The 22,920-nt window shown below is 46.7% G+C and overlaps 1 protein-coding gene across 5 annotated transcripts in view; it reads left to right on the top strand.

Moving 5' to 3' along the window:
* The first annotated feature begins 4,114 nt into the window (after positions 1-4,114).
* kmt2a (lysine (K)-specific methyltransferase 2A) overlaps positions 4,115-22,920 on the top strand; it is a 54,263-nt gene continuing 35,457 nt past the window's right edge. For all 5 annotated transcript variants that reach the window (XM_021587356.2, XM_021587353.2, XM_021587354.2 and 2 more), the window contains exons 1-6: positions 4,115-4,689; positions 15,923-15,995; positions 17,808-21,172; positions 22,002-22,179; positions 22,425-22,659; positions 22,789-22,853. In XM_021587356.2, the coding sequence (XP_021443031.2) occupies positions 4,444-4,689; positions 15,923-15,995; positions 17,808-21,172; positions 22,002-22,179; positions 22,425-22,659; positions 22,789-22,853 (4,162 nt within the window). In that variant the 5' untranslated portion in view covers positions 4,115-4,443. The remainder of the gene's footprint in view (positions 4,690-15,922; positions 15,996-17,807; positions 21,173-22,001; positions 22,180-22,424; positions 22,660-22,788; positions 22,854-22,920) is intronic.

Raw genomic sequence — 22,920 nt, 5'->3', positions numbered from 1 at the left:
CATGCAAAGTGTTCGTCCCATGTTCAATGAGCACAAATTTGTTTTACATCCCTGTTAGTGAGCATTTCTCCTTTTGAATGTTCAATTCTCTGCCTCCAATGTAGTTTTAGAGAATTTGGCATTATGTCCAACCGGCCTCACAGCCGCAGACCATGTGTAACCGCGCCAGCCCAGGACCTCCACATCCAGCTTCTTCACCTGGGGAATGGTCTGAGACCAGATACCCGGACAGCTGATGAAACTGTGGGTTTGCACAACCAAGGAATTTCTGCACAAACTGCCAGACACCATCTCAGGGATGCTCATCTGCGTGCTTGTCGTCCTCACCAGGGTCTTGACTTGACTGCAGTTTGGCATCGTAACTGACTTCAGTGGGCTCACCTTTGATGGCCACTGGCACGCTGGAGAAGCGTGCTCTTCGCGGATGAATCCCAGTTTCAACTGTGCTGAGCATATGAGTGGGTTTGCTGATGTCAACGTTGTGAACAGAGTGCCCCATGGTGGCGGTGAGGTAATGGTATGGGATGGCGTAAACTATGGACAATAAACACAATTGCATTTTATCAATGACAATTTGAATGCACAGAGATCCCGTGAGGAGATTCTGAGGCTCATCGGTGTGCCATTCATTCGCCGCCATCACGTTTAGTGCACGGCCCCATTTCACAAGGATCTGTACACAATTCCCGGAAGCTGAAAATGCCCCAGTTCTTCCATGGCCTGCATATACTCACCAGACATGTCACCCATTGAGCATGTTTGGGATAATCTGAATAGACATGTACGACAGTGTGTTCCAGTTCCCGCCAATATCCAGCAACATCGCACAGCCATTGAAGAGGAGTGGGACAACATTAAACAGGCCACAATCAATCAGCTTGATCAATTCTATGCAAATTAGATTTGTCACGCTGCATGAGGCAAATGGTGGTCACACCAGATTGTGACTGTTTTACTGATCCATGCCCCTTCCTTTTATTCAAGTACAGTGCCTTTGGAAAGTATTCAGACCCCTTGTCTTCAGACCCTTGCCTATGAGACTTGAAATTGAGCTCAGGTTTATCCTGTTTCCATTGATGCTCCTTGAGATGTTTCTACAACTTGATTGGAGTCCACCTGTGATAAAGTCAATTGATTAGTCATTATTTGGAAAGGCACATACCTGTCTATACAAGGTCCCACAATTGACAGTGCATGTCAGAGCAAAAACCAAGACATGGGTTCGTAGGAATAGTCCGTAGCGCTCTGAGACAGGATTCTGTTGAGGCACAGATCTGGGGAAGGGTACCAAAATATTTCTGCAGTATTGAAGGTCCCCAAGAACACAGTGGCCTCCATCATTCTTAAAGGAAGTTTGGAACCACCAAGACTCTTCCCAGAGCTGGCCGCCCAGCCAAACTGAGCAATCGGGAGAAGGGCCTTGGTCAGGGAGGTGACCAAGAACCCTATGGTCACTCTTACAGAGCTCCAGAGTTCCCCTGTGGAGATGGGAGAACCTTCCAGAAGGACATACATCTCTGCAGCAGGAAGACATTCCTCAGTAAAAGGCACATGACAGCCCGCTTGGAGTTTTCCAAAAGGCACCTAAAGACTCTCAGACCATGACAAACAAGATTATCTGGTCTGATGTAACCAAAATGTAACTCCTTGGCCTGAATGCCAAGTGTCATGTCTGGAGGAAACCTGGCATCATCCCTATGGTGGTGGCAGCATCATGCTGTGGGAATGTTTTTCAGGGACTGGGAGACTAGAGAGGATCGAGGCAAAGATGAACGGAGCAAAGTACTGAAAGATCCTTAATGAAAACTTGCTCCAGAGCGCTCAGGACCTCAAACTGGGGCGAAGGTTCACCTTACAACAGGATAATGACCCTAAGCACACAGCAAAGACGATGCAGGAGTGGCTTTGGGACAGGTCTCTGAATGTCCTTGATTTGCCCAGCCAGAGCCCGGACTTGAACCCAATCGAACAGCTCTGGAGAGACCTGAAAATAGATGTGCAGAAACGCTCCCAATCTAAACTGACAGAGCTTTAGAGGATCTGCAGAGAAGAATGGGAGAAACTCCCCAAATACAGGTGTGCCAAGCTTGTAGCGTCATACCGAAGAAGACTCGATGCTGTAATCACTGCCAAAGGTGCTTCAACAAAGTACTGAGCAAAGAGTCTGAATATTTATGTAGATGTGATTCTTTTTTATAAATCAGCACACACTGAAGCCACTCCTGCACAACAAAACCTATTCCCCCTCAGGAGACTGAAAAGATTTGGCATGGGTCCTCAGATTCTCAAAATGTTTTACAGCTGCACCATCGAGATCATCCTGACTGGTTGCATCACTGCCTGGTATGGCAAATGCTCGGCCTCCAGAGGGTAGTGCATACAGCCCAGTACATCACTGGGGCCAAGCTTCCTGCCACCCAGGACCTCTATACCAGGCTGTGTCAAAGACTCCAGCCACCCTAGTCATAGACTGTCCTCTCTGCTACCGCACGGCAAGTGCCAAGTCTAGGTCCAAGAGGTTCCTAAATAGCTTCTACCCCCAAGCCATAAGACTCCTGAACAGCTAATCAAATGGCTACCCAGACTATTCGTATTAGTCCCCCCCCCCCCCCCCCCCCCCCCCTCCGGGAACACTGCTGCTACTCTCTGTTATTATCTATGCATAGTCACTATAATATACCAACAATATTACCTCAATTACCAAGACACTGGTGCCCCTGCACATTGACTCTGTACCGGTTCCCCCTGTATTGTTATTGTTATTTACTGCTGCTCTTTAATCATTTGTTATTCTCATCTCAGCTAAAAAAAATATTTTCTTAAAACTGCATTGTTGGTTAAGGGCATTTCACTGTAAGGTCTACACCTGTTTTATTCAGCGCATGTGACAAATAAAATTGAATTTGAATTGATTTGACTTCGCTTCGTTCATCTTTCCTTCGATCCTGACTAGTCTCCCAGTGCCTGCCACTGAAAAACATCCACACAGCATGATGTACATTTCTACCTCAATTACTTCATACCCTGTACATCGACTCGGTTCGGGTACCCTGTGTATATTGCCAAGTTATTGTTACTCATTGTGTATTTATTCATTGTGCTATTATTTGTCTATTATTCTAATATTTCTCTTTAAATGTTCCCCTCTGCATTGTTGGGAAGGGCCCATAGTAAGCATTTCACTGTTAGTGAACCTGTTGTTTTCAAAAAATCTGGAAGGGTATGGCTTCTAATTGATTTAAGTAGCTGAGATGAAAGTGCAATTTGTTTCTGACAAATAGTTAAAATATTTTTTATTAGATTTATTTTCAACTGCAGTGTTTGTGTTTCTGACATCTGAAATAAGAAATCATATATTACATAATATTGTGTTAAACAGGTGATTAAGTTATAGTGTAAATATAGTTGAAGTAACTGTTATACAAATAAATGATAAATTAACTATCATTAAAGACTGTAAATTAGTGTAAATTAGGTGTTTCAGGTACAATTGCAGGTGCATTGCAATTTTAACACTTCCAATTGTAATTAAAAGTTTAATAACAGACCAAAAACAGTGTTAGTGACTGTCTTGTAGGATTTATGAAAGTAAGCAATTTATGCTTTGCGTTTTCATAATTTTGGCACCAATCCCGATCGATGTCTGACCCATATATGACCACGTTCCTTCTGCTTATATCAGGTTGTTTATGGCGCAATTAAATAAATACAAACTTAAGCCTAGCTACTTCCTGATAGAAATTCAACCACTTGTATGTGTAGTCGCAGTTCAATTTTTTATTTGGTCAAATACCTAGCTAGTTGTTTCAATCACTGTTTAATTAAGAAAACGTATCTATTTTTTTGTCAGTCTACACTTTCGAACTAGCGTTAAAATGTGGCTAGCTAGCCAGTTGGTCTACCACGTCACGTTGTAAGACACTGTCTAGCTAGCTAACGTTAGATACTTTAATTTCCAGTCTGCCATTTGGGATTTGTCAACTAAATGTAATATATGTATCTATTGGCATAGTTGTGAAGATCAGCGTTAGCTAGCTATTAGCTGTTCGTTAGCTGGCTACGACTTCTCTGCTCTGTTTGACTGCGAGTTCGTGGCTTTCTAGTTGGCTGGCAGCTACACATCTTTCGTGTGGGCTAGCGTTGGATGGATCATATAATTAGGAATTTAATCGCTTCTCTGAGATGGATCAAGCATCAGTAGCTAAGGACTGTTAGGTGTTTTTCCGGACACGGCCCTGGAACCTGTTTAGCTATGCTATGGCTATACTCTTTTTGACTAGGAACATTGAATAAATGCATATTCGGGGCCACTTTATTTCCACCCCGCAACATGGATACGGATATTTTTCACCGTGGTGAAGGGTGCGGGGGTTATGTGAAACGCTGGTTTAGGGCTACGCCCACTGAGCTCTCTGATCTTAGGGCAGACAGGCAGAGTGTAAAATGGCGCACAGCTGTCGGTGGCGGTTCCCCGCTCGGCCCGGAGGGAGCAGCAACTTAGGCACCGGGAGGAGAGCGGGCCGAATCCGGGTCACTGCCTCCCTTCGAAGTAGCACAGGGACCCACCCGAACACGGCTGGGCTCGGACCCGGCTTTGATGCTGCGTTACAGGTCTCATCTGCTATCGGTTGTAACCTGCAGAAATTTCGGGATGTTTTGGGAGAGTCGAGTGGTTCAAGCAGCGGGGAGGTAAGTGAAAGACCAACTTGATTGTGGTTGGTTATTAGCTTGCTAACGTGAAACAGCTGCAATGAGAAGTGTAACATGAAGTGTCGAACACGCACTAGCAATGGTATAGTACCAAGGAGTTCTGTTGCTGCCTCCGTATTCGGTGTTAGGAGTGTGACTCAACTTGTCATCGCAGAGTAGTTAACTTTTTGTTTGGCCTTGATCCCCACACTGGGTATCAAGCCAATCAACATGCTTCAATCCATGTGCTGTTACTAACGTTACGTTATCCCTTTCACAGTGATTCACCACACAAGTCACAACAAGGAAGCCCGTTTAGGATCAGTAGCTCTCTGAGTAGCACCAACGGTGCTGATGTTGTGTATAGTTAAAAGTAGCCTGGTGACTTTCTAGACAAAATTTGGCCAAAGTGAATTCATTATTGTCTGTCTAGTTGTCTAACATTGCAACAGAGGCGAAAATAGAGGGATGTGATATAAAGCTACAGTATCTGGTTAGCGGCCATTGTTGGCTTAGTTGTGGAGTGGTGACTTGTGGGGATAGAGCCTCATCATATCTCACCATCAACTCCTCTTCAGAGTTCAGGATTAGGTCCTACCAGCTAGTGTGATACAGTAACATGCTAACTTTAGCTAACGTTGGCTCAGTCTTTGGTACATTTCTGTGATGCTAGTGTTACATTGATTAACACTGTAGCATGGAACCTCCCGGTTAGCGAGCGAGGTTCCTGTTTGAAAACAAAACATGTCAATTTAGGGAGAACAAGTTAACCTGAACTTCATGTTTTTGATTCTTGTTAAGGCATCTAGCTACCTAACGTTAATTATACTCAACTCATTTGAATTGCAATAACCTAGGAACGTTAGACACTTTATTTTGCAAACATTGACTAGCTTAGCATTAAACACCTATAGTATATCGAAGAGTTAAAGAAGCTGTCGTTATCCATAGCTTGCTGCGAGGTGTCAGTTCAATGCTAACCATCGAACGAGGCTATTTACCTTGCCTAAATGATCAGCTAGCTACTATTCGTCTTTCTGCCTTGATCCACGCTTCTAAAGTTGCTAGGTAGACGCTACAATAGTTAGAAACAACATTGTCGATTTAGATATTTGGGTATGGCTAATGGTCGGGGTAGCTCGCTAAGTGATGGATTTGAGCTTTTGTAGTAAGACTCGCACATTTGGCTAAGTGTTTAGCTCATGAACCTAACGTTACCATGCTACGCACTACGCCACGGTAGCTAGCTATTGCTGATCCATAGGAAAATGGGAGGTGGACATGTTTTTCCCCGTCTTCACACAGTGCGTAGTATCAAAATAATGTCGGCATTGTGGACATCTGATGAAGTGCTAGCGAACTACATTTTTTTTGGTGGGCTGAGAATGGTTCGCCAGTGTCATGTGTGTTTGATGTGTGCTCCTCCGAATTCCATCTTTCTAAGTACTGACGGTAGGCTAGCGAGCTACAATAACGAGCCTTTTTTTTGTTGTCGGACCTTGTGATGTGGGGGTGTGTTCGGGTTTAGCGAACTACCATCTTTATTTTTTCATGATGAGCACGCGTTCAATGCAGTGGGAGTAGACCCTAGTGTTGTAGTAGAATCGGACATGGAGGGTAACTCAACACTTTATCAACGTTGTAATATGTACTGTTATATTAGAGTACTTATTGGGGTAATTCAGGTTTGATGTTAAGAAAATATATTTTGAGGTTTCTCCAGTCCCTCACTCCCTCATGTGATTTTTCAATAAGCCCCTTATCATAAGAACTATTGCGGTATCTGGAAACACTGATTCTGTCCTGTGTGTGTTTACACGTTTCCTACCATCACTAGTAGATTAGCCGAAAGGTTAATATAATCTACTTTGATGTTGGCCAGTGCTATAGAAATGAGCCCCTCTGTCTGGGCTAACACTTTTTTTTTTATAGGAAGGCAGATCAACATGTCCCCCTCTATCCCAAGACACACAAAGAGCGGGGGAAACACGCTGGGATGCAGTGGGGACATACGGCCAAAATCCCAGTGTAACTTGCCACTCATGGATGTTGCAGACACAGCATTGTGATTTCATTCAGTGGCTGTTGCGCCTGGGCAGGATTGTTCTGGCTCATCGCAGCCTGCTGAGCTCATGGAGCAGCCGGACACTGAGCCCCGCCTTCCAAGCAGACCCAAATCCACTTCAGCCACACAGGGGCCGTCTGAGCTCAACTTTTCTTCTGACAGCTGCCACTTTGGAATAGATTAGCCAAGCCTTTTGGGATCCCTCAAAAGAGGGCTTGTAGACCATTGTTGTTCAAATTGCAGCATTTGTAGGCTATTGAATTGGGTATTTAAATGTTTATTGATCCAGCCAAATGATGGTTGTCTATTTAAGCGCCCATCTGCCAAAGGTGTCTTTTTGGGGACATTTGTTTGGCCTTTAACAAAAATCAGACTCACTTTTGTTTTGTCTTTAGAATCAAACCCCTCTCGCTTGACTCCGATTTAAGACCGATGTCAATCCCTCACACAAGTGCAGCTGAATAGATGTTAGCAAACTGAATGCTTTGCCTCACTGGTTTTTGCTAAATGTTGTTTGGGCGGAAGGGGTCCAGCAGGTGTTTGCCCTATTTATATGGCAGAGCTCCCGTCCCCGAGACAGTGTGTGGATCCAAGCAGGAAGCTTTGTCTGCTTTTATTCCAGCTTTCATGAAGTGCAGACGGCTGAAAGAGCACAGGCACTGATATCAAAGGGTGAAGAGCGAAGCCTCCTCCCCTAGGGACTACGCTGGGAGGAGAATTAGTCACAGACCCTCCCATCCACTGCTTTATTCTGCTCTAGCAGGCGGCCAAAGGGTTTTCACCTCTGCTTTCAGGGCTGTGAGAAAGCCATCAATTGTGTGTGGGGTTGGTCCCCCATACTTTATGCCCCTTATTACACCTCGCAGGAGGCGTCTTCAGCTTTGTTTTGATTAGGGTGCTGGTCGGAGCTGCCTCTCTCTGCCACTGTGGGTGTGAGGTGTTGGGAACATGAGCCATCAATTCTAGCAGTATCTGTTTTTTTTTACCCAGTATTTTGGCACCCGAGAGAGACGAATATCAATCTTTAGTGGGACACTCAGAATTCCCTTATTTTTTTTTTCTTGAATTCTTCTGAGACTCCCGATTGGCATAGCGGTCTAAGGCACTGCATCTCGGTGATGCTAGAGGCACCCTGGTTCGAATCCAGGCTGTATCACAACCCGCAATTGGACCAGCATAGTCTGGGTTTGGCTGGTGTAGGAAGTCATTGTAAATAAGAATTTGTTCTTAACTGACTTGCCTAAATAACATTTTTAAAAATCAGTCATTGCCCAGAGCAATTTGACCAGAATTCCCCAGTGGCCTTTTATTAGGAATGTGCCACCGGAAGGGCAGTATGATCTCCTCCTCAATTGAAATTCAAAGGAGGGGAGAAGTATCCATAGTAAATCGGAGTGAAGCCTCTAGCTCTTCATTCGGCTGCTCAGAGGTATCAGTGGATTTTGAGGGAAGGCTGCTCCAAATTACGATCATGAGAATACGATCAGGAGGCCCATTTGTCTGTACCCAGCCCCAGACCTTTTCCGTTTTTTTGTTTTGTTTTAATTCTTGTAGCCCACATTTGAATAATACAGTTGCGTAGTACAAAATATCATGCTGTTTTATCCTGCCCTCCATTCATTGCATCAATCGCAATTGTTAAATAAACACAGATTGAGTTCTCCCTGTGCTCGTAATCTTATTCCCTGACCACGTTCAGAATTTTCAAACTGCAAAGCAAGTCTCTTGGCATACTTTTTTTCCCCCTGACACCTCTCGATATTCACTCGGGGTTTAGCGCAGTGATGTACAAGGACTCTCTGAAACTTCAAAAGGCAGATGTCTCAACAGATACAGTATGAAATTATTTAGAATTCTGGGGGAAGCGTCAAAGTTTTAAACTTTTAACAATGCTAGTAATTAAAGGGGAACTTAAGGTTCTCTAGGCATTTAGATAGCTCCAAACTTCCAAGTTGAATTCTACAGCTTTCAAATATGCCAGGGCTGAGAGTTAATGATCAGTTGCACTACATGATGTGGATATATGAGGTTACAGGGATGGCAGGCAGCCATGTGTGTGTGTGGCGCATCAGCAGTCCTGAAGAGCAGAGCGGAGCAGCCCTCAGAGACTCTCATTTACTCTGCGTTTTAAAGGGAGCTACTGCTGGGACTTCTCTGCCTGGTGTTTTAAAATGACAGATGTTGAAAGTAGGTGAATACATTTTATAAAGCGTTAGCTGAATAGAGTTTTCTTCTGATTAAAGAACAGTCACATTGGGCTTCTCACCTTGCCCACATACACCCACTTGCTAGTGACGCAAAACTGAATACCTTAAACCACTTTTACATCCGCTCTGATAGTTTTGTGCTTGCAAGGGACAGGCCCAACTAGCAGACCGGAACATGAACATCTCTGCATTGAATTGGACTTGTTGCTCTGTTTTAGCTAATCTATCAGGAAAGACGAGGCAATTCATGATGTGGAAATGTAGGTTCAAATTAGCATGTTGTGGATGGGAAACACACAAGCAGGAGTAAGAAAATGTGGAGTGTGAGTAGACGACAAAAGCTTTTGTCACCCTCTTCTAACAAGAGCCTTCCGACTAGGCTATGCATGCTGCCTTTCATCCCCTTTCTCCCTGACTGTACATTCTACATTTGTATTCGTTTTGAACCTACATTCTAAATCAATTACGGCCTTGCTCAAGAGCACAGACAGTTTTCCCCCCCACACTTTTTTTTCTTCACCTAGTCAGCTCGGGGATTTGAACCAGTGACCTTTCGGTTACTGGCACAATGTTCTTAACCGCAAGGCTACCTGCCTTCCCCTGTCGTAGCCGTAGCAGGTGGCTCCCTGTCCTGCAAGCGAGCCCATAAGCCTTTTTGGTTTCGCAGCATGCTGCTCTCCCCGGGTTGCCTGTGGGCGCGGAGTGAGTGTGTGCCTCTGTAGCGCATGGCTGGCTGCACGGGGAGTGGGAGGCTTTTAGTGTGTGGGAGGCTTGTTTAGATTGGGATTTAGCTTGCTTCTGTGCGAGCGTGTTCAACCCCAACCCCTTTTCATCCTCGCAGTCCCCCTGGAGACATGCACAGGCTCAGTTGCTGGACCAGGTGGTCAAGATGCTGCCCCCCCCACCTCCCCCTTTTACACACACACACACACACACACGCACATCCTCCTTTTCTGCCCATCCCCCTTTCCTCTTCCTCACCTCGTGTTTTGGCTCTGTTGTTTACATCTTGCGGTGTGGTTCACGAGAAGGGAGGACGAGTGTTTGTGTGAGTGCCAGAGAGGCAGAGCTGTGATGTCATCGAGCTACTCGCGTTTGTCACTTTCCGCCCCCCTTAGTTCCCTGCAACCAACCAACAGCTTTAGCAGCCTGCCTGAGAAGATGCTGAGAAACACTGCCTGTATGAACTGCAGCACAGAGTCAATCAGTGTCAGAGTTGAAGTGAGAGATGGATCAATCTAAAAATTCAGGTATCGGTGGGCAACATGATTTGAAAATGAATGATTTTAAAAGGGCAAAGCTGGTCATTTGAGGCTGCTATTAAATTGCAAATGATCAACACTTGTCGTCACAAACAAAAATCTAGGCTATATGCCAAATTTAAATTGCAGTGGACCGAATGTGTCCTAATCACTATATTAATAGTAAATGTGATGTTAACAAGTTGGCTGTGCTATTCAGGTTGGAGTTAAAACTGTAGTGTGGACTCCTAGACAGCAGCTGCTCTACAAACTGGGCCGAAGGGACTTAAACTGCAGCCCCACATGCTGCTCTAAATAAAGATTATGAAATGACACACCCCCACTCCTCCGACACGGAGTGACACAAAAGACTTCCACGGGAACGTTGAGATATTCATCTCACCAGCCCTAGGGTTGGGTGGCTGTGGATGATCTGTGGGGGTAAGGCCTAGCAAAGACGGGCATCTAAGGACTTTTGTGTTTTCTGACATGCATATATGAGTTGTCTTTGGCCTCTTAACTTGCCCAGTTGTCCAAGTCTAATGGTCAGTACTGCTGACTGTCATAAACAACAATACTTGTGATAGTTAAGCTGACAATATAATATAAGTTTGCTGTTAAATGTACAGGCATTTTGCAGTTCATGAGCAGAGTCCCACCTTGGTGTTGGAGGACATTGAGTCCGTCTGCCTCCTGTTTTATCTGCTTTCTCTATAATTACTGTTACACACTCATCCTGTGGCCCAGACATAATTACAAATGGAGGGTCCTGGAGACTGAGTAATATTCCATTTCTGTCCAACTCCAAGTGAGCGTAGCGGATCTTTAATTGAATCAATCCAAGGACACACTTCCTGGTGCTGTGATTTTGACTCGTTTATATCCTGATATAAAGTATCCCACACCCCACCGTAGAGACTGCACTGATTAGGTTCACCATCATCATGTACAGTTGTAGACGAGCGTTGTGTCCCATATGACACCCTATTCCCTGTCTAGTGTGCTACTTTTGACACAAGTAGTGTTTTAAACAGGCATTTGAGGCGCAGCCTAGTCAACTGAGAGATCACTATTAGTCATGTGTAACATGCTGTTTGGGTTGCTTTGGAATTTTTGAATTCCGGTAACTCCTACAGATGGCCTCATTCACTGTGCCTTACCTCAAAATTTAGAAGAGAGAAACATTTAAGAGGAAAGTAAAATAAGTACCTCAATAAGTGAATGTGTGTGTGTTATGTCAGGAGATGAGTCATCCAATCAGGCCCTCTCAAAGATGACCTGACTGAGTGGGTGACATCACAGCAGATGTTAGGCAGCCTAGCAACCACTGCTGCTATGGATACCTGTGTACTTTGATGGTACTTCCTGGAAGTGAAGAGAAACAAATATAATTCTCAACGGTGCAATAGATATCATTAAATACATCTGTGTAGCCTTATGACTGCCTGTGGCCATCAAATGCTATATGAAATGTTTCCCCAAAGATTTTAGAACTAAACCAAGGTAGGCCACAGCTTGTCGTTTCAAATGGGAACAAATGAGCCATAGTGGGCAAGGCCAAGCACGAGCTAGATCCGATGGTGCGTTCTAGCATACATTAGCATATTTCTGTTGGGGAACGTCTGCTCTGAAGTGTGCGTGTGCAATAACTCAATTTGCCTTTGCATTCCTTTTAAACAATGCCATTTTTTTGCAACTTTGTCAAAGGCTAATATCTACAAAACCTAGTCCACTCGGTTGGTAACCGATTTCTAGTTTTGGGAACAGAACTGTATTGAGATCAAATGTTTCATCGAGAAGTACATTTGCAGAATGTTGGCCCAAATCCATCTTCTCCCACTGCCGGCCACTGGGCTTCCTCTCACTACCATATTTACTACCATACCATAAACGCCATCCGGATGCTTCACATTTTATACATCTGATGAAATATCTATCTGAAGCTTCTCTATCTAGCTATGCTAATAGGCTTATTCAGCAATTTTCCTTTTGTGGTATAGGCTACGAAAAATCCCTTAGGGCCCCTGTGCACTGTTAATGTAGAATTCTGTGTTTTTCACACAGCAAAAAAGAGAATGCCTAAGAAATATCTTGCTGCTTTTGTTAACGTATCTTAAATGCTTCTTATTAGGGATGAAAGATATCATAATTGGCCGATATTAGTTAAAAAGGCCACATCAGTATCGGCCCTATGTCTAGTTTTAACTCAGACGATAACCTCTTTTGGCGCGTGAACCACTAGCGTGACACCTACGACAACATCCAGTAAAATTGCAGAGCGGGAAATTCAAAATACAAAAATCGTAATCTTAAACATTCATGAAAATACAAGTGTCAAACATCATTTTAAAAACGTAACTTCTTGTTAATCCAACTGTGTTGTCAGATTTCAAAAAGGCTTTACGCCGAAAGCATACCATGCAATTATCTGAGGACAGCGCCCCACACAAATACTTTTTCAACCAGCACAGGCGTCACAAAATCACAAAGCGATTTTAAATAAATCACTTACCTTTTTGAAGATCTTCCTCTGTTTGCAATCCCAATGGTCCCAGCTACACAATGAATGGGCGTTTTATAGTACATTTATAGTAGAATAGTATGTTCAATAGGGAAGATAAATAACGAAGAGCGAGCACCTCATTCACGCACCAACAAGGCTACTTTTCTAATGAGACACCTTGTAGTTCTTCCAACTACTTGCTCATTTAAAAAACAAAAAAGAGCCTGAAACCCTTTCTAAAGACTGTTGACATCAAGTGGAAGCCATGGAATCTGCAATATGGGTCCTATCTATTTGTATTTCCCATAGGCTACCACTGAAATGACCTGTTACCTCAAAAAAAAAAAAGAACTGGATGGATTTTCCTTGGGTTTTCTCTTGCCATATTAGTTCTGTTATACTCACAGACATTATTTTAACAGTTTTAGAAACGTCAGTGTTTTCTATCCAATGCTACCAAGTATATGCATATCCTAGTTTCTGGGCCTGAGTAACGGGTCACGTCAGTCATCTGAAATTCCGAACAAAAACCGGTCTCCAAAACAGGTTTTAAAAACCGATGTGAAGGCTACCGTGCATACCTAAATAACGTAATAACTGCACGTGAAATGTTGCGCTACACGTGCAACACAGGACTCCTAACCTAGCCCACAGTGTCTGCTGTGTAGATCGAGCAGTTATTTGAAAGAGTAAGACATTTTTCAGCGAGGCAACTCAGCCGAAATTCATTAAAGCCAAGATAATGGAATTAATTAACCTTGACAATCAACCGTTCTCTGTCGTGGGTGATGTTGACTTTGGCCGACTGGTCGAGCACCCGGTACACACCACCAAGTGAGCTATTTTTTTTCAGATTTTGCCTTACCGGAGTTACACAGTAATAGCGTCACTGCTATTAGCTTCACGACATACATACTATGGAATGCCGTTTGGGTCTTTGCGTGTCAAAGATAGTAGCACTGTCAAAGCTGTACAAAAAAAGTTTGTTCGTGGCCGGTGTTTGCATTAACGCATTTGTAATAAAGCATAATTTGTTTGACCACAACTGCTGGGGTAGCTAGCTAGCACCAATGTAACCAACCTGAAAACAATCACCAGTAGAACCTGCAGTCATTTTCATTATTCTTAGCAATGATTTAGGGATCCTTGTGAGTAAGTATTAGCTAGGTTGCCACTTGTTGTTCGTCTATTGAAATTGAACTTCAGTTCATGAAAATAAATAGCTAGTCAGCTACTTCACCCTGTTTCCCAAGCAAACATAAGCAGCCAGCTAGCTTCATCTGGCTAGTGATGCTCGACCGGACCGGGTTATGTGTTGTGAAGCTAGCCACAATAAGGATTAGGTACAATAGTGGAATTTGTGGTTTAACTTCAAAATAAAAGTATGTAACTGACAGTGATGCAAATGAATACAAATAGTAGAATTATGCCATACCTTTTTATTTTGAAGGCTAACTGCAAATTCCACTATTGTACCTAATCCTTATTGTGGCTAGCTTCGCATAGATGTGTCCGACCACCATTAACCAAATAAGAACTGTCTTATAAATTAGGATTATTTTAGATGACGCCTAGCTATGTAGTTAGCTAGCTAACTATAGCTACTGAAACAGTTTGTTGTGTTATTTGACACACAAAGATCCAAATGGCATTCCATAGAAATCCTGGTTGAGAATGAAACAAATGAACAACGAAACATCACAGCAAGTGAGTGAAAGAAATACGTTTGGTTATGTTTTACTGGTAATGGGGATTTATGTAAATTTCGACAAAATATCTTTTGGTTAGTGTGTGTGTGTGTGTGTGTGTGACCTTTTCTTTAATTAGGCAAGTCAGTTAAAAACACATTCTTATTTACAGTGACGGTCCGGCTGACACTGGGCCAATTTGTGCCGCCCTATAGGACTCCCAGTCACTGCCGGATGTGATAGTCTGGTTTCGAACCAGGGACTGTAGTTGATGCCTCTTGCACTGAGATGCAGTGCCTTAGACCGCTGCGTCCGTGTGTGTGTGAGTGTGTGTGTCAGCTATTTAACTGTACTAGAATGCTTAAAAGGCTGCAAAAATTGTAAATATCGGTATAAAAAAATTTAAAAAATTGACTGACAATATAGGATATCGGCCAAAAATATCATATCGGTGCATCACTACTGCCTGACATCAGACACATTTTGTGTTTCAGTTGCTCTTCCCCAGGATGGGAATTCACTAACAGGCATTATATCAGCAGACTACGCTCTGACTGTGTAGCTACTTTTCTCGCTGTAGCCTACTTTTCTCAGGTAAAATGCCAGATTAACTTCAAGCCAAACAGAAAATGTAGCTGGATACATTAGTTCTAATGTTTATCATTGAAACATCATGGCCACGAATCATTTTTGCACAAGTACCTTGCTTTTTCATTGTAAGCTCATTTACTTGTGTGGCTCCTAGCCAAATAGTGTTGCGCTTCTGATGAACATTAAGATATTTTCTGCTGAATTATGTTTTGCGCTAATGTATTTTCTGTGAAGGGAATAGTATATTTGCATGCCCCTGATCACTCCTATTGAAGAAAAAACAACAACTTGGCTTTCAGTATAAAACTCAAGTGAAATGGTTTAAAACGCAGATTATTTTTATTTCTTATGCTCTGCGTTTGAAAAGGTTGATTTCTGAACTCTAACGCCGACCCCTGCTTCAATTGCTCTTCTTGGCGTTTTGCCACCTGGCCTCTTATTCAGATATTTTAGACGGTGAGACTTTTTTTCCTGAGCGTGCCTAATCAGCTTAGCATTTACCTAAGACAGGAAAATGCTCGACTGACTTGTGGTTTTGGCTTTACTGTGTTACTCAGCTTCGAGTTGGACATTTTCAAATTGAGAATGTCTAACGTTCTGACAACCTTCTCCAGCGGGTTTAGGCACCTAATCTGGAAAACATAGGGAAATGGAATGACTGGAACCTGACTGGAGTGAGTCAGCAGCCTGGTGAAAGTGAGATGGGACTACCGTCATTTTTAAGGGGACTAAACTATCAGTACAGGGATGACTGAAGTGCACGGCTAGGCCTGAATATTGTGTGTTTGGATGCTTTGAATTCTGAATCAGTTTATTCATTCATCACTTTGACCTTAAAAAAACAACACTTTAATCATGCTGTTATTCTATTGAAGTATTTCGGCAAACGTGTTAACGTTTTGGTCAGAATTCATGTTTCTTGTCTTTTCCCGCCATAGGAAGGAGCGTTTGGAGGCTTTGGTACAGTCAGTGAACACCGAAGAATGCAGAGTCAGTCGAGGACGTTTGCAGGTGAGGTGTTTTTTTATTTATGTACACTACATGACCAAAAGTCTGCTCGTCCAAAAGTCTGCTCGTCCAACATCTCATTCCAAAATCATGGGCATTAATATGGAGTTGGTCCCCCTTTGCTGCGCCACTCCTCTGGGAAGGCTTTCCGCTAGATGCTGGAACTTTGCTGCAAGGACTTGCTTCCATTCAGTCACGAGAGCATTGGTGAAGTCGGGCACTGATGTTGTGCGATTAGGCCTGACTCACAGTTGACATTCCAATTCATCCCAAAGGTGATGGAGTTGAGGTCAGGGCTCTGTGCAGGTCAGTCAAGTTCTTCCGCACTGTTCTTGACAAACAAATTCTGTATGGACCTCGCTTTGTTCTCGGTGGCGTTGTCATGCTGAATCAGGAAAGGGCCTTCCCAAAACTGTTGCCACAAAGTTTGAAGCACAGAATCGTCTAGAATGTCTTTGTATGCTGTGCTGTTTAGGGGCCTAGCCCAAACCATGGAAAAACAGCTCCAGACCAAATTCCTCCTCCTCTAAACTGTACGTTTGGCACTATTTCTATTTTATTTAACCTTTAACCTTTTAAAGTCAGGTAAGAACAAATTATTATTTACAATGACGACCTACCAAAAGGCTTCTCGCCTGGACGAGGGCTGGGTTTAGAATAAAAAATATAGGACAAAACACGCATCACGACAAGAGACAACACTACATAAAGATACCTAAGATGACAACACAGCATGGCAGCAACACATGACAACATGGTAGCAGCACATGGTACAAACATTATTGGGCACGGACAATAGCACAAAGGGCAAGAAGGTAGAGACCACAATATATCATGCAATGCACCCACAACTGTCAGTGTCTATACATTCGGGCGGGTAGCGGTCTCCTCGCATCCGTCATACCCAGATTTGTCCATCGGACTACCAGATGGTGAAGTGTGACTCATCACTCCAGAGAACGCATTTCCACTGCTCCAGAGTGCAATGGCGGCGATGCTTTACACCACTCCAGCCGACGCTTTGCATTGCACATGGTGATCTTAGGCTTGTGTGTGGCTGCTCGGCCATGGAAAACCATTTCGTGAAGCTTTCGACGAACAGTTCTTGTGCTGATGCTGCTTCCAGAAGCAGTTTGCGACTTGGTAGTGAGTGTTGCGACCGTAGACAGTTGATTTTTGCACGCTTCAGCACTTGGCAGTCCCATTCTGTGAGCTTGTGTGGCCTACCATTTTGTGGCTGAGCCATTGTTGCCGAATCCACTAATTTGAAGCGGTGTCCACATACTTTTGTGTGTGTATATACAGTGCATTCGGAAAGTATAAAGACCCCTTTTACTTTTTCAACATTTTCTTACGTTACAGCCTTATTCTAAAATGTATGTATTTTTTAAATCCTTGGGAATTTACACAATACCCCATAATGATGAAGCGAAACAGGTTTTTAGACATTTTTGCACATTTTATATTTTTTTTGTTACTGAAATACCACATTTACACATGCATTCAGACTCTGTACTTTGAAGCTCCTTTTGGCAGCGATTACAGCCTCGAGTCTTCTTGGGTATGACACTACAAGTTTGGCACACCTGTATTTTGGGAGTTTCTCCCATTCTTCTCTGCAGATCCTCTTAAGCTCTGTCAGGTTGAATAGAGAAAGTCGCTGAGCAGAACCTCCTTTTAATGCCCAAGATATTGGAATGAGATGTTTGACAAGTAGGTGTCCACATACTTTTAGTTGTGTGTGTGTCTCTCTCAAAAGTAGTAGAAGTAGCCCCACTTATTTGAAACCCATTATTTTTGTATGTTTTGTACCAGTTACTCCCACGCAGGAGAAGAAGCCCAGAGGCCGACCCCCGCGGGCCCTGACTGCACAGAAAGGGTCCGCAGGCGCCGGCCCTTCCCCCTCGCCTTCCTCGGGGAAACCCGAGGGCCAGGAGTGGCCTGTGGAGAAGGCCAAGCGGCTGCCCGGGAGGCCGCCTGGCTCTGGAGAGAAGAGGAGAGGCCGTCCTCCAGCCTCTGGCACCCAGAGAAGTTTGCAGGCCAGCAGCCATACAGACAATGACAGCAGGCAGGTGGGGCAGGAGCACAGCTCCACAACTACACACCGCAGGGACCGGGACGAGGAGAGGAAAGCCACAAAGAGAACGCCCCTGGGCTCCGTGCAGCAGCATGACACAGAGGCCAAGCCTCCCAAAGCGAACCGCGAGTCCAAGGTGACCAAACTGAAGCGGTTGCGGGAGGTCAAACTGAGCCCACTCAAGGCCATTGCCAGGAAGTGTGTGCCGGTGCCCGGCGTGCCCCGGCGCAGACGAGGACGGCCTCCATCTGCCGAGCGCCTCAAAGCCGAAGCTGCTGCTGCCCAGGCCTCTTGTTCAGAGGAAACCAAACAAAAGTCCTTCAGCGTCCGCCGGGACAGAGATACGGACCCCCACACTCCTCAACAGCAGTCTAAGCTCAGGGCGTCCCACTTTGCTGAGGAGGACGACAGCCCTGACGTCCACAGCTCCTCAAGCCCGCTCCCCTCATCCTCTCCCTCCAAGCTGGGCAGGCCACTGAACCTGAGAACCAGCCCTCGCCACATCAAGCCTGTGCGCATCGTTCCCCCCTCCAAACGCACTGACGCCGCAATCGCCAAGCAGCTGCTGCAGCGCGCCAAGAAAGGTGCACAGAAAAAAAAACTGTTAGAGAAGGAGGTGGTTGCCATAGGAGGCCAAGGGGCAGCAGCCATGGAGGCAGGCATCCGGAGGAGGAGAAGAACGCAGCTGAAGAACATCAGGCAGTTCATCATGCCCGTGGTGAGCACTGTCTCGCTGCGCATCATTAAAACCCCAAAGCGCTTCATCGAGGACGAAGGCAGCTTCGGCGCCTCTCACCCCCACATGAAGATGGCACGGTTAGATGCTGTTCCGCCCCCCGTCGCTGCCCCCCATCCCGCTTTGGCGGCCTCCCCCATGCGGGCGTCTACAGCTGCAGTCGCCGCCGCTGCTAAAGCTGTGACCGCAGCTCCGGTCGACACCATCCCTCCCCCGCCTCCCACTGTCACACCCAGCAGGGCCACGGCCGTGGCGGCCAGCCTGCTCAATAACAGCTGCAACAACAGCACCAGCAATGGGCGCTTCAGCAGCAGCGTCGCCTCATGTGGCTCCAGCGCGGTGTCCCTGCACTCCTCCCAGCTCTCGTCGGGTGAGTCGTCCCGATCCAGCAGCCCCAGTCTGGACGACTCGTCGTGCGACTCCCAGGCTTCGGAGGGCACTCAGGCCCTGTCCGAGCCTGATGATGAGCATGACGACGAGCGAGACCACTCCCCATCCTCCCAGGGAGAGAGGGAGGGGGACATGCTGCACTCCTCCAGGCATCCGTCAGAGCCCGAGCCGGAGCAGCGTGTTCTGATTGAGCGGGGCCGGAGGGGCCGCAGAGGGCAGGGTGTGGGCAGGGGCAGCCTTGGGGCGAGGGGAAGAGGCAGCCTGGTCACCGGAGGGAAGAAGGCTATCATCAGCCCGGCCACGGGAGTTTTGATGTCCAACTCTCAACAGGCCGCCTCCGCCGCCTCCTCGTCTTCGTCCCCCCCGCCCCCCCCTCTCCTTAGCTCCCCGCAGCAGGCCCAGTCAGGCTCCAACACAGCGGAGCATCACACCCACTCCCCTTGGATCCTGCCCCACCCGTTTCTCCAGGGCCAGTCATTGGTGCTCTCCAGCCTGCAGGACAAGCGCAGGTCCATCCTGAGAGAGCCCACCTTCCGCTGGACATCTCGGTCTCGCACTGATCAGCAGTACTTCTCCTCTGCTAAGTATGCGAAGGAGGGCCTTATCCGCAAGCCTATCTTCGACAACTTCCGCCCTCCACCTCTCACGGCTCAAGACGTGGGTCTAATGCCCCATGGCGCTGGTACCGGGGCGGTTGCTTCAGCGGGTTACCCGGCGCCGGGTGGTGGGACCGGGGTGGGCACCCGCCTGTTCTCTCCACTACATCACCACCACCACCAGCAGCACCCCTCGTCCCGCTTCGAGTCGCCACTCCAGAAGCGCAGCCCCCTGCTGCGCGCCCCGCGCTTCACGCCCAGCGAGGCACACTCGCGCATCTTTGAGTCGGTCACCCTGCAGTCGTCATCGGGGAGCAGCCCGGGATCGCTGTCTCCCCTCCAGTCCTCCCCCAAGTCGGGCCGGTCGGTGAGACGCAAGAAGAGGACGACCCCGGGACCCCTGCGAGGTCAACCCCGGTCCCCCTCACACTCCATGACCACGAGGAGCAGCCAGCCAGGGGCCCCGCCTGGAAAAGGTCCCTCTGAACTGTCTGTGCTGACAGGCTCCATCTCCACTGGTGCCAGCAGCACCAGTAATTCCCTCAGCTCTCTGCCCACTAGTGCCTTAACGCCTGCCGCTTTCAGCACCTTCTCACCTGGCCCCCTGGGCCACTCCACACACGGACCTTCCTCCTCCGACGGACATAGAGCAGCCGGGAACCTTGGTGGTGCGGGTGGCAACTCCGCTTCTTGCTCCTCTTCCCAACTCTTCTCTCTCTTCACTTCCAGCCCCCAGGAGACGGGCCGTGGTGCTGGGAAAGGGGGGAGAGAGAGGAGCGCCTCGGCTTCCCGGGACTCGGCTCCTGTCAAGGAGAAGGAAAGGGAGACCGAGAAAAGCAGAGAGCGTGAGAAAGAGAACAAAAGGGAGGGCAGAAAAGATTGGGAGAGGACAGGCAAGGCGTCCACTCCAGACGCCTCTCCCAATAGGACACCCAGCCTGTTTTCCGGGGAGGGGCGGGAAGGGGAGGAGTCTCTGACCTCCCTCGCTCCTAAAAAGACACCTGGGAGGAAGAAGTCTGTGTCCGTAGACTCGGGTACAGAGGCAGCACCTGTAGAAAGGGCTGCAGTCCACTCCTCTATCCCCCTTATCTTGACCAAGGGCCGCGCCTCCAAAAAGACCCGGCCTTCGGAGAGGGGGCCAGAGGCTGAGCCTGGGGAGAAGGAGAAAACATGTGTCCCTGCCCAGCAGGCAGGCCTTCCCCCGGGGCAGACCGGCAGCAAGAAGCCGGCGGTCCCATCCTTGGGCTCCATGCTGGCGCACGCCGAGAAGCAGCCTGTGGCCGACAAGCGGGTGGCAGGCCTGCTGAAGAAGGCCAAAGCGCAGTTGTTCAAAATCGAGAAGAGCAAGTCGCTGAAATCCCCAGACCATCCTAAAGTTCAGGTTAGTTCCCCTCTTCCTCCCCCGCAGCCTCTTCTCCGCTGACTAGGGCTATTTCTGTTGGTTTACTTTAACACGGAAAGGGTTTTGGTACGTTTCATTGCCATCTCCTCACAACCACAATGAAATCATTTGACATGATTCTGAGAATGTTTGCTGCCATCAATAGCACTGTGAGTGTTTAGAACACAGACTGAAACTTGATAGCAGGAATGTCCCTGAAAGGGGTTTATTCAAGGGGACTTCTGCCAAACCACGTTGTACATTATGCATTATGCAGACAGACGTGCACAAATATATTCTCCTTTAGAAAAACCACCCCCGAAAGATGTGTATGTATTTAAGAGGACTGTCGTCAACTGGTAAGAGAGCCTTGAGAATGATGGTTTACAGATTAGGGCTGTCACGATACCAGTATGGTGATACTTGATTTTCCACCAAAAAAGAACTTGAAGCAGACTGAACTCTGCTTCAAGACTTTGCTGTATGTAAATGATTGTATGGTAGTCTATAGCTTGGAAAAATAAACAAAATGTGACTGCGATAACAGGCTGTGTGTCTGCAACATAACTATTTTCCTCAAGAAATGTAAGTCTGCCTCATGCCTTGTTTCCTTTCCACGAACCTGCATAGCTTCTCAATACTGGTATTGGGATAACCCTATTACAGAGTAGCCCCTTTCAGAGACTGATTTAGAGTTAACATAGATTTTTTTTAATTTTTTAAAAAAAATAATAATAAAATGAAACACAGACCCAGAATTCGGCCACTTTATCTCGAGCCAGTGAAGTGAGTTTTAACTGCAGATTTGTTTTTGGCTTTACTCCACCAGAGTCATGAGAGCGACTCTTCGGAGACGTCGGTGCGAGGGCCGCGCATCAAGCACGTGTGTCGGCGCGCCGCTGTGGCCCTGGGCCGCAACCGGGCCGTGTTCCCCGACGACATGCCCACTCTCAGTGCCTTGCCGTGGGAGGAGAGGGAGAAGATCCTGTCTTCCATGGGGAATGATGGTGAGATCCGTGTTAAATGGGCACGCCCCCTTTTGAATATTTGTAGTGAAGTATGACCCGTTCGCATAATCAAATGCTCCTCCGACAAATCAATGAAGTCGTGGCGTTTGATAAGGGCCGTATCTCATTCTGTTTCATATGTTCCTGGCCTGGCACCCCATTACAAGAGTGATTACCTGTTTCCACTTGGGACCTTTTTTGATCCGTCGCCATATTATGCTGTGAATGCCCCCCCCTCCCCCCAGACAAATCTTCAGTGGCGGGCTCGGAGGAGGCGGAGCCCCAGTCCCCTCCCATCAAGCCGGTGATGAGGCACACCAAGATCATCCAGGAGGGAGGGGCGGCGCCCAGGAAAGGGCGGCGGTCGCGGCGCTGCAGGCAGTGTCCCGGCTGCCAGGTCCCCGACGACTGCGGAGTCTGCACCAACTGCCTGGACAAGCCCAAGTTCGGGGGCCGCAATATCAAGAAGCAGTGTTGCAAGTGAGTATGAGAAATTGAGAATCCTGTTATGTTGAATTGAGTTGAGCGATTATCCCAGTCTCACTCATTTCACGCCACAATGTTTGACTGATGTGACTGACTGTAATGCTTGTATGTTGTCTGTCGCAGGGTCCGAAAGTGTCAGAACTTGCAGTGGATGCCTTCCAAGATTTTTCTCAAGAAGCAAGTGAAAGGTCTGTGTCTGCATAAAGCCACATTGTCTTTGTCATTCACAGTTCTCAGTGTAATTGATGGGATTGT

Source organism: Oncorhynchus mykiss, chromosome 27 (assembly GCF_013265735.2).
Source record: "Oncorhynchus mykiss isolate Arlee chromosome 27, USDA_OmykA_1.1, whole genome shotgun sequence".
In the NCBI taxonomy this organism is placed as follows: domain Eukaryota; kingdom Metazoa; phylum Chordata; class Actinopteri; order Salmoniformes; family Salmonidae; genus Oncorhynchus; species Oncorhynchus mykiss.
The sequence above is the reverse complement of the archived record's forward strand: the minus strand, read 5'-3'. Positions and strand labels throughout refer to the sequence as shown.